General features: G+C 38.7%; 1 protein-coding gene across 2 annotated transcripts in view; it reads right to left on the bottom strand.

Moving 5' to 3' along the window:
- Nr3c2 (nuclear receptor subfamily 3 group C member 2) overlaps window positions 1-11926 on the bottom strand; it is a 322521-nt gene extending 310595 nt beyond the window's left edge. Inside the window, exons 1-2 of one of the 2 annotated variants that reach the window (XM_058583936.1) lie at window positions 11665-11926; window positions 4485-6243 (exon numbers count right to left, since the gene is read on the bottom strand). In XM_058583936.1, the coding sequence (XP_058439919.1) occupies window positions 4485-6241 (1757 nt within the window). In that variant the 5' untranslated portion in view covers window positions 6242-6243; window positions 11665-11926. The remainder of the gene's footprint in view (window positions 1-4484; window positions 6244-11664) is intronic. The other variant, XM_046458919.2, reaches the window with a different exon arrangement.
- Between the last annotated feature and the right edge of the window lie 299 nt (window positions 11927-12225).

The following is a 12225-nucleotide window of genomic DNA, read 5'->3' as shown; positions in this document are numbered from 1 at the left end:
AGCAAGTCTCACTTAAAGACCGTTTCAAATACTATCCTGGAGAAATTTTAGGCACATTAGCAATTTCCAAAATCAAAATATTCTGAGACAAACAATAAGAAAGTTATGCGTCCTCCTTCCCAAATGATCTAAGTAATGCTGTAATGGTTTTATTTATCATCGTAAGCACCAATAGTCAAACAAATATGCACACTCCCACAAAACCAACTATTCTTCCACAGTTTGCATTACATAGAGAGATGTATATCTCCATGGTTTATTCAGAAAGTTTACTAAAAGGGCAAAGTTTGCCACAAACTCCTTGAGTTCTGAAACTTTTGGTTTATCATAAAAAGTGAACTTTTTAAAAAAAAAGTCAGGGACAACTGAAAAAAAAAACTATTTCATTTACTAAACTGCATGTTGTTTAATAAAAACTATGAAAAAAATTCAGCACAAATTGAGATAAAAACCTAGTTCTCTTGAAGCCTATCAGATGATGCCCTTTGAAATAGTGAACTTTATATTCAGAAGTCTAAGTCAATGTTAGCACTGTAATGATGCTATCAAAGTGACTATGGTTATCACCATAAACAGCCAGCATTATGTCAACAGAAATAGCCCGTTTCCATGAAGGATTGTGTAAATAAAGAGAATGAGAATTCATAGTAAGTGTCAGGTTTTATAAAAGGAAAGGTCTGATATTTTTCTTAAAAAAAGAGAAGAACTATTCAGTATATCAAGGAAAACAACAAGTCAACTCTTCCTCACTTTTCCTTTAAAATGGCACATGGCAATAACATCTTTCTATCCAGAGTACCCTGAAAACAACTGAGTGAAGCTTATGAGTCTCACTTGAAACCAGATTGGCCAATATGTTAAGAGATACTCTATTTTGATTCTTCAAAGGAAACTCCATGGCCAACCCGTACTTTTATCAAGTTCAACTTAGTTTAAAATGAAGAAACTGAGGCTGTGGGAGAAGCTGTGACTCACATGGGAGGTCATGGAGTCACAGTTTCATTTGTGCCTGAGCTGACAAAGGAACTCCCATCTACATGATAGAACCCAGGCCAGTGTCCACCCTCCAGGCTTTACATTCAGTTTTGTCATAATTTACAATTTGGCACTCACTGGGAATTATTAATAGACAGATGACTTTCGTCAATGCTCTCACAGAATGCCCCAAGACTGAAATAAAGACAACACACCCTTCACAACCATTACTCATTACTGTCAGCCTGAAAAATTAATCTAGGTGACAGTCATTTCTTACTTGGAAGAGGACACTCCTTCCTCAGAAGAATATCCAGTAAGACTAATACAAATATCGTAATCACCTCTTTCTCCATTAACCTCCAAAAGGCCTGTGGCATTGAACAGACAAGCAGCTGTCAACTTCTGGGGCACAAAAGCCTTTCTTCAGTACTGAGGATCCCAAAGAGTCTGCTGCCAGTTACAGCTACTGATACTTACCCACATTAGAAATTAAAACTAACTTCTAATTAGTTCCAATTAAATGAGAAATTAAAACTGGTATGTTAACACATTTAAAAATAAGTCATGCAACATAAACAGATGTTTATGAAAAACTGCACTATTTCCCCAAATGACAAACTTTAGTGACAAAGTCCTCCTTTTGTGTTTTATACTTTTTTGCAAGCCACTTAAGACAACATAGCTGAATCTTAATCTATTTCTGCATTCACTGTATGGTGATATGCTCTGCTTCAAGTACATGGAGAAAATCTGGCCTCATGCATGTATGTTGCTGAAAAGCAAAGACATATTTTAAAGGTCTTTTCCAATCACTGTAGATGGGAGTCTTTGATACTACAGTGAAAACTGATGGTGAGTTAAAGGTTAGTTGCAATGTGGAATCTGAAAATCAACATATGTTATTACAAATCCACTGGTTTATTTCCATTTGGAGTGGGTTTTTACCAGTGCCTGATTCCTGACCTCATGAACTTCCTTGAAAAGATTTCTGGAAGCCACCAAAACACACCTTGAGATCTATTAAAAAACAGTCTAGAGTTCAACCTAAAGTCAGAGAATACCATTAAACCTAGATACATTTACACCCTACCTTGAGCCTTTATGACCTTTAACACTAATGTATTTAACTTTACCTGAAATTGAGTGGCATCATCATAAATTAAGAAAGAGGCAAAAGGTTAGACTTTGATTTAAAAGATATATAATAAAAGCTTGAATGAGGTTAAATTGATGATTCTATCATGGGGACTGAAATCTAGAAAAAGATCTATATATCCTCTGATCCTCTGATCATTTCTTTTATTCTGGAAATGATCAAAACAAATATGTTTGGAGATTATCTACCTGGAAGGGTTGCAAAGAATTTATAAGAGATTTCAAATAACATGTAAAGTTTGGTCATTAAAGATTTTGAAAAACTCATCTTAACTGGCATAAAACCCATTATGTACGCAAGCAGCACAAAGCCCTTCAACCATATTAGCAAATTCAAAGAATTCTGGAATATCTAGAGGAGACAGACCACACTTCTGGTCACTGATTGTTATCGACCTGTCTACAGCTATGGTTTGCTGAATCATTGGAAGGGGGTTCATGAGTCAAGTTTGAAAACAAGAATTAGAATAGGAGAAAATGAATAAACAAAGGTAAGAAGTAATGATTTTAGCTACTGCATTTCTCTGCTAATACTTATTAAAGAAAAACTTTTCAGCAAATCCATAGTCTTTGAAACTAAAAAAGCATAAGCAGAACTGCATTAATAAATGTGTGGTACCTAACCATTAAAGAAAAATACCAGAGCTAATTTACAAAATATTTTCTTTTAACCAGAACTTGAATACTTTAAATATTTCTTAAAAGATTTTGTGAAATTTCCCTTTTCTTCATTTTATGAAAATGAAACTATTTAAAATAACAGCTGAAATGTATATAGTGCATACTAACATAACAGATGTCAAAGAACTTCCTATAAATTAACTCCTTTAAATTGTCTTACTCACTGTAAGATAGGTCTGTTTAATCCCAAATAAGAAAACTAAATCACAGAGAAGTAAAGAGATATACACAAGGACACAAACAATTGAGTGGCAGAACTGGAATTTCAACCAGGGCAATGATGCCTTTAGCCACCAGGATATCCTACCCCACACTAACTCAATGAAACCATCACTTAAACAAAAATACCCACACTGTGTGCAAAAATATCCTCCTCTGAAGATAAAACAAAATGTAAGCAGCAAAATACATGCTGAATTTGATTCCGATATCAGCCACATTATCTTAGGTCTCGTGCTAAAGTTTGGAATATAAGAGACAGAATTAGACCATGATTAAAGAGCTCATGCTTTGGAGAACTATAAGAATGTACCCTTTATGGAATGCTTGCATCTATAAAAATGAGAGGAGCAAGGTTTGAGTCAATGAGGAGAAAAGAATGCACAAACGAAAGATTTAGGTTTGAGAGAAAGAAATCCAGTAAAGGAGAAAGATGGAAGAATACAGGTTAAATTCTATCTTATTAATGGAATGGACATACTTTTCACAAAATAGATTTTTAAAGAAAAATATTCACATAGTCCATGCTGCCAAAGGAATGAAATATATCTAGAAAACCAATTCTTTATATATTCCACAAAGGGATCATTTATGACAACCATGTAATAAAAACAGTACTGAAGCAAAGTCCAATGTGAGTATTCATTGCATAACTCAGAACCACCCTTTACAGTCATCTAAAACTTCTTCCTTGTTTTTTCTAAATATATACAACATGCTATCTGCAACAAAGAGAGCCAAGAGATATTTTACAGTAAATAAAGTATGTCTCCTTACAGCTCCGAAGAGTTATAAATATATCAATTCAAAACTACGGTGACATATTTCACTTCCAAGAAAGCAAGATTGTCCACCTAGTAATTTTAGATGTGCTGAATCTTTAAAAAAAACCTCAACAGTTAAGGAAATGATTTATTTGCATTGAAAACGACAACTTTCATATAATGAACCTACCTAGAAAAGGGTGGGAAGGAGGGAAGTTTGTGCCTAACAAATTGGGGTTTTCATTTTTCACAACCAAGAAAATGATACAAAAATTTTTTAGAAAGACTAAGACCATAAAGAAAATAATTTGATGCAGTTTCAGTGAACCAGAAAACAGCTAAAGGGAAAAATATATATCTAGCATTTGTCTACTAAAGTAAATATAGTAACTGGTGTGGAAAATGAACATTTTCAAAAAATCTAAAACAGACAATGGCGGGACACCTATACATGCTCCTACAAAGTCAACAGGGATATTTTCTAGAAAATTTTAAGAATGTTTGGTACCTCTACATCAAAAACATTATACCGTTATATCAACAAGCAAAGGGGAGGACTAGAAAACCATTGTAAAAACAAAAATAAAACAGTAATAAATTCAAATGTAATAAAGCTAAAGCTAACCTTCAACATTTGATAGAGACATGATTAAAAAAAAAATAGAGAGGGGGGGAAAAAAAACTTACCTTGACACGTTTTCTGGAATGTATTCTAGGACCGGATATCCATCACTTCTTCTAGATGACAGATCACCGTGTGATTTCCATGACTCCACTAAAGTACTGACAGGAGGAAAGGAACTCAGGTGTTGGAAAGATTGGTCTCTAGCAGATCGTGATAAAGATATTGTACCTTGAGCACCAATCCTGTAGTGAAAGGACTGTCCACTGGAATTCACGCCAACAATGGCAGACGAAGGGATGCTGGCCTCTGGGTAATAACTCCCATCATCTGGTTCTTGTTTAATCCCCATTGGGAATCCACTGCCTTCACAGTTACCATCAAAGCCGGGCACAGGTGGTCCTAAAATTCCTGACAGGGAGTAATAGTCTTTATCATCCATAAAGGAAAAATATGAGCCATCCATAAATGGAAATGGGTTTACTGTTGGGTTTCCTTTGAAAGAGGTGCCTGAACATGAGTGCTTGGTTGATTCTTGCTTTATTGGTACTGAGAACGGAGACTCAGAATTGATTTTGCTATTTCCTCCTAGACAGGAGCTGCTAAAAGCTCCATCTGGTTCTGGCTTTATGTACTGGACAATGTTGAGCTGGCCAGTCACACCATTTGAGATGGCATTCTCGACTTCCTCGGTCTTAGGAAAAGGGACCTCGTGAGCACCTTTCTCGTGTGTGTCTGGACTGGGAACCACATCCCGGGTTGCACCGGCTCCAGCAGAGGTGCCAGAAGCAGGGTAACTGAAGGCATTGTTTATAGGGCTGCAGATGGATCCCACAGTACTGGCTGTAGGGCTCGAAAGCGTGGATCTGTTATTCGTGTTGGAAGGGCTGGAAACAGAGCACCTTGAGTTATTGAGATTTGCAGGGCTGGACACCGAGGAGCGCAGAGTGGCATTATTAGGACTGGAGACTGGAGATTTTACGCTGCAGTGACTGGGAGGGCTGGAAATTGGGGATTTCATGCTACTCAACGGACTTGAGAGAGGAGAGCCCACGTTGCTAGCATGTGCGGGGCTGTGCGACCGGGAGCTTCGGTTTTCAACATTAGGGGAGCACGTCAGAGGAGTTCCTTGGGTGATGGGGCTGTGCACTGAGAAACTGCCAAAGCTGGTTGTGGTGGAGGACACGGAGTTGATTCCAGCAGGGCTGCAAACTGAAGATGTCATGTTCAGAGGGCTGCAAACAGAGGGGCTCTTGTCATGACACATGATAGGGCTTTTAACAATGGCACGCATGACCCCACCGTTCATGGAGCTCCCGGAGTCAGACATAAATGATCTCAAGGGCCTGCTCACACTAGTTAGAGTGGAAGGACGATGGCCATTCTCTTTGTAAAACTTCACCAGCTGTTCCACATTTTGGTAAATCTTTGCTGGGCTCACGCTTCCTTGTTGGTTCTGCTGATCAAAGGCGTAGTCAGCATCTCGTACAGAATCCATGTACAAACCCATGGACTCAGCTACTGTGGCTGAAAGCTCCTTCGATTCCAGCTCGGTTTTAATGTCAGATGTTAAAGTCCCAGACCGATTACTGTCTTGCTGAAGGCAGGGGAGTAGTTCGTGTTTTTCTTTGCTGTTTCCTTGAGTACTGCTGTTTGGAATAGCACCGGAAACACAGCTTACGTTGACAATCTCCATGTAGTTACTCTCATCGGTCCTCTCTGTGGGTCCCAGGGAAGAACGCTCCACAGCCTGAGAAACTTGACTCCACCGTCTTTCCATATCTAGACCTTCAGGGAGACTGTGGTAGCCTTTGGTCTCCATAGCTAACAAATAAATTTATATTAAAATGTCAGAATTAGTTATGATGTTATTATGCTAACAATCATTCTAAAATTGCATTACGTACGCTACACATGCTCGGTCTACTTATTATAAGCAATAGTTCTCATTATATTAAAACTTACCTTCTTGGGTGCTGACATAACAGAATATTGACTAACTTCTCCAGAAGCCAAAATAAGAAACTGATCATATAAAACTACTTTGCATCTAAATTTAATATTTGCTCTAATATAGCCTTTAGATTTTGTGATGAATATTTAACTTACTTGAATATTAAATAACATTAAAATAACCCTGGAAAGTGATGAGGCAGTCAAAAGACAAACAGAATTTATCAAGGTGGGGTGATCTGCCTGAACTCAGAGACGGTGAACAAAGTTGGGCTTGCAACTCAATCTTCTGACTCCAATGCTATTGGGAATCTTTTGATCATATGGAAGTTGCCTGCCATATCTAATACATGGCCTTGTTAAAAACAACATGGAAATGCAAATAAATGCACTCAACAAAGGAAATAGAGTAAAGGTGGCAATAAACATACAAAAATGAAGGACGTCTAGCAGTATGGGGTGGATTTTTTTAAAACATAAGATTACTGAAATATTTTATCCTGAATTCTATTATTTTAGCCAGTCTTTTCTGTAAACAAATAAAATTTAACAAGTATATTTATCATAGTTAATAATCATAGGAAATTATCATAGGAGAATAATTTAATTTTTTTAATTTTAAGACTTTCTTAAGATAATTAGTGATAAGGATGATTTGGTGTCAATTCTGAAAAGTAAAGGCTTATATACCTCAATTGAGTTTGTCCACAGATCAGAGAGGCTGTATGACAGCTCAGGAATGCCAGGGTTCTTCACTATATTTCAGTACTGGCCAGGACTCTGGCATGAACCTTTGCCTAGTGGTCTCTCTGCTAAAAAGACTCCCTAAGGTCAGATGCTTTTATTCTCCACAGTGAATGGAGGGAGATCTAAAGGGATCCTAAAAATTTTAAGCCATTCATTCACTCAACAGCATTTACCAAGTGCTTGTTATATCCTGTGCTGAAATGGTACTGATACTACTGAAATGGTAGTGATAAATGAACAGGCATAGTCTGGGTGCCCAAGGAGACCAAGGATTGTTGTAGATATCATCATATCATTAGTTCTACTAGATATCAGTTCCTGGGTAGATAATGGGCTGTGTTTATAAAATTCTTGTGTACTATATAATTCAATGTGATATTATAAAAGTCTTTTACATTTACTAACTCTTTTATCCTTACAAACAACCCTATACGATGGGTGAAAAATACTATCTAAATAATACAAGTGGGAAAACTGAGGCACTGGCCACACAGCTAAGTGGCAAAGCTGGTTTCTCAGCCTTGGCACATTTTGGACCAGATGATTCTTGTGGCGGTCTGTCCTATGAATTATGACATCTTTAGCAGTATCCCTGATCCCTACCCACTAGATGCCATGAACGTGAACCCTTCCCATTCCTGACAACCAAAAATTTCTCCAGACAATACCAAATATCCCTAGGGGACAAAAATCACCCCTGGTTGAAATCACCACTCTAAAGAGACATTTTACAGAAAATTAACTCTTGTGCCATAAATTTTTTTCTGGATGCGTTTTTCAAGTCCTTTTAAGTCTAAATCATCTCCGGCCGAAGGATACTGCCATTTCTGCAGTTTTGTATATGAGCTTCCTTTAGGCTCCACCTCTTTTACCTTCCATCCTCCCTACTAAAAAAAATAGAGACCAGGAAGTTCTTCTACAGAACTCATATTAGATTCCATTGAAAAATGACCCTACCAAATAAGTTAACATTAGCTATCACAAGGCTCTATAATGAAATTGAATGCCCAAATTGTCCCGAGCATTATAATTACCTCTGACTTTTCTGTATTCACTACTAGATGTTAAGTTCTGAGATGACAAACTATCAATTTCAATACTATGTCCCCGATGAATATTAAAGCACAAATAAAAAATGTTAAACTATGATACGATAATCAATACTTAATTTGAGAACATTAAAATCTACCGACTACGTAGCATGCGTTCACTTAAAGAACATTATTCTATGAATTCCTAATCAAAAATCAATTACAAACAGTGAGAAAATAAATCAAATTACAAAAGTTGAGATATTATCAGGTAATTTCAGCTAAAAAAACTGGTATAGATAAAAACCAACTAAAAGTTGAACATAAAAAAATAGTGTATGGGAACCCAAATGGGTAATACTGGACTTTTCTACTCACTGGAAAAACTATTTAGCTATAGCCACAAGTTGAAAATATTAAATATGATGTGCTTCCCCTGTATCTAAAAATATTCTGTTTTCCCCACACCAAAGGTGAATGAAGGTACAGATGTTTTAGGTTCAAATTCATTGCATGCCTATTTGTGTCTAAAACGGAACACTTTGTGTGTATCTCACTCCCTTCACACCCCAATTCACACTGCCTTCCTAGTACACTGCATCACCATCTACCCAAAGGCCTAGAAGTTATCCTTACCAAAGGGCCTCCACTGGCACACTCTACTACCAGGGCCACAGCCTTATTCTCTCTCTGGGGCCTACCCTGAGTCTGAAGGAGGATCCCACCCAGATGATGTTCCAAAAAATTCATTCTCCCAACTGTCTTTTGGGAAGATTGGTCACTCATTGCTCTCTTGAGGTATCATACAGTAAAATGTGCATTTCTAGAACCTTGGGGACATTCTACAATGCAGAAGTCACTTTACTTTTTAATCTAGCATTCCCTAAATAATTTGGCTACTGACACCCTTTCTTCACAAAACACCTACTAATACTCTGAAGGGCGCTTTTCATCACTCTGCTCTAAAGCATGAGCCATATGCCAGCTCTATAAGGCTATTATGAAGATTCAAAGAGAATCTCTATGAGACCCTGAGCCAAGGACTATCTTAAAGCAGACTCTATAAGGAAGCAGCTTATCAGCTAACATCAGACAGCTGATCACAACTTTCCAAGTCCTGTTTCACTAGCCCTGAACTCTCTGAACAATATCATAAAGCAGCCTATACTTCACTATGTTATTGACAGGACTATCATTTAAGAATTTGCCAAAGGCTTTGCTGAAATCTAAATTAGATTTGTTTAAGGTATTCTCATCTGCCAACCTCACATACCTCTCAACAAAGGAAATAGAGTAAAGGTTGACAATAAACACACAATAACAGAGGATATCAAGCATCTGGGTGGCTTCCACTGCAGTTGAGGTCATTTTTTAAAAAATTATTGAAATATTTCATGCTGAATTTTTCCTATTATTTTAATTAGTCTTGTCTATAAAAAATGGATCATGTTAGAAATTCATTTCCTATGTTGTCCTGGAAACCTAAGTTGTCTTTTTAGAATTAGAGGGGCTGGGGTTATGGCTCAGTGGTAGAGGACTTGCCTAGCATGTGTGAAGCACTGGGTTCGATCCTCAGCACCACATAAAAATAAATGAATAAAACAAAGGTATTGGGGCTGGAGAGGTAGATCAGTTGGTAGAGTGTCTCCTATGCACAAGGCCCTGGGTTCAATACCCAGCACCCCCCACCCAAAAAAAAGGTATTGTATTCATCTACTGCTAAAAGAAAATTAAAAAAAAAAGAATTAGCATAATGACCATGGCTTGGGCATAATTTCAGTCAACCTGAACATACTAGTGAATACTGAAAAAACTAGCTGATGACTATGATCCTTACAAAACTTAATATCCAGAAAGTAAAGAGAAAGTTTTTGATACTAAAGCATAAAATGAAGCAGAGAGGGATATATATACACACATTCATATACATACATAAACACACAACACATATAAATTTGCATAAAAATCAGTCTTGCATGCCTTATAATGCATATTATGTGGGCAAAAATCCTCATACACCTTCAATTTTGATGTAAGTGGCCTCCCCCAGGACAAAAGAACATTTACATTGTAAGGAAAAGCCTGATGGAGGTTCTATTTTAAGGCATATAAAAGCTCTTAAACACTATTTTTATACAAGAAAACCTGACTTCAAATTTTCATGTTTTATAGTCCATGTGAAATTACCCTTTTCCATAAGGAAGTAGGTTCCCCCCCCCCAGGAATATAATTAAAGATCCTTAGGAATTTGTATTTTATCTCAAAACAGTTTCACTTTTCTTATCCCCCCACATAGTCCCATTTTAACAGCATCATTTTCTGTAGTTATTTCACTATCAGATACCACTTAATGACTAAGTCTTCAGAAATTCATAATCACCATTAAGTTACATAGCTGTATAAGTTTAGTATATATTAACCATCTTTTGTCATTCACTCTTAGAGAACTATTACTTTCCCCTCTTTTAAAGATAAGGTAAATGAAAGACATCTGCCCAAGGTCACCTAAGAGAGCTGGAGAACCAGTCAGAATTAGGCACAACTGATTTCTATTCACTCACCTAATTCGTTGGGCCACCTGATCTTTCCAAAATCCCCAAACAAAACTATGCCTCCTTTTAAGTAAAAAGCTCCACTTTTAGATTTTAGATTTTATTTTCAAAACTTCAAGCCTTTCTGCGATAATGCCATGTCAAACATGAAATTAAAACTTCACAGATGGAGAATACTGTTATTGTTCCTATGTAAATATCTTCAATAACAGCACCTAGAGAAATGGCATTACAAAATGTTAGGAAGCAATTTGTTGCCTTTAAAAGTCGGACGTTCCAAAAACTCCTCTGCTAGCAAAAGTTTTCCTAACTCCTATGCACTAATAAATAATTAAAACTGATGGTGCCATAATCATTACGATTTAAACTTGATCTTTCAAAAATCAATAGAAAAGCCACGCACCTAAAATTCAGCGCGTCAAGGATGCCACCAAAAGAAGATTCATACCTTCTCCCCTGCCCTTAGAATTCCAAAGGATCACAGAGTCTGGGGGAATATTAGGGAACGGGAAATGCACGAATTTCCAGAGCCCCTTTCATACGGGATCTATATCTCCTTCAATTGCCCTTTTTCCGCTACACCTCGGCCGAGATTTGGAAGCTTCCGCAATTGATAGAGGAAAGAAATATTATTTCAACGTCCTTTAAAATTTGTACAAGGAAAACGATCTGAAATTCATCTTTGGGGAAACAGAAGGGTGGTAGACCTCCCACAGCCAAAGGCGGTTAAAAGCTGCTCGTTAGAGGGCATTTATCCAAAGTGGCCAAACTTTCCCAAAATAGTCCTCTGGCGGCCAAAGGGGGGAAAAAGTGGAAAACCAAAACAAAACAACAAGCACACAGCACCATACTGACTGTGCCTCCGGATTACGCAGCCACTTCTCCCTGCGAAGTGCACGCACCCGCGCCGCGGCCGCACGCCTAGCAAGGCAAGAGGCGGCCCGCTGCGCACCCCTACACACCTGCCTCGGCCAGGGTCCGTCTCTCGCCGTCTACCTGTTGCAGCGCTTGCCACCGCCACGACACCCTTGCTGCGGAGCCCCCCTAAATCCAACCACATCCAGGCCAGCGAGTGCCGCCCTCCCTGCAGCGGGAGAGCTCGAGGCAGTAATGCTCTTGCACCCAGGTGACTGCACGGGTTTCCTCTGAGCAGCCTGAAGTTGGCTTGCGTCTCCGGGCCCAATGACACCCCGGGCGGAGAAGCTGAGAGGAGGGGGCAGGGCCAAAGCGGGCAAAAGGGGGAGAGAGGGCGGGCATAAGCCCGGAGGGGGAGTTGGCCAACTGGAGAGCCGGTCCTTTTAAAAACGGGTCACATGTCCAGATAAAGTTCAGGTTGCTATCCCGCCCCCCTGAGCCCTTCCCATTGGACCGAAGGGAAGCAAGGCTCCACGCTGCACGGGTCAGGCAGGCTTCTCATTGGACAATCTTAGCTGCCAGTCACGGGGCGGGCGACATGACTGATACAAAGTTGCTGCGACACAGCCTGGACTCGGCAGCTTCCTTAAAGCCGCAGCGGCGGCGGG

This window comes from Marmota monax, unplaced genomic scaffold, assembly GCF_021218885.2.
Source record: "Marmota monax isolate L192 unplaced genomic scaffold, Marmota_monax_Labrador192_F-V1.1 WCK01_AAM20220418_F8-fsc00002, whole genome shotgun sequence".
Taxonomy (NCBI): Eukaryota; Metazoa; Chordata; class Mammalia; order Rodentia; family Sciuridae; genus Marmota; species Marmota monax.
This window is presented reverse-complemented; position numbering and strand designations above follow the sequence as displayed.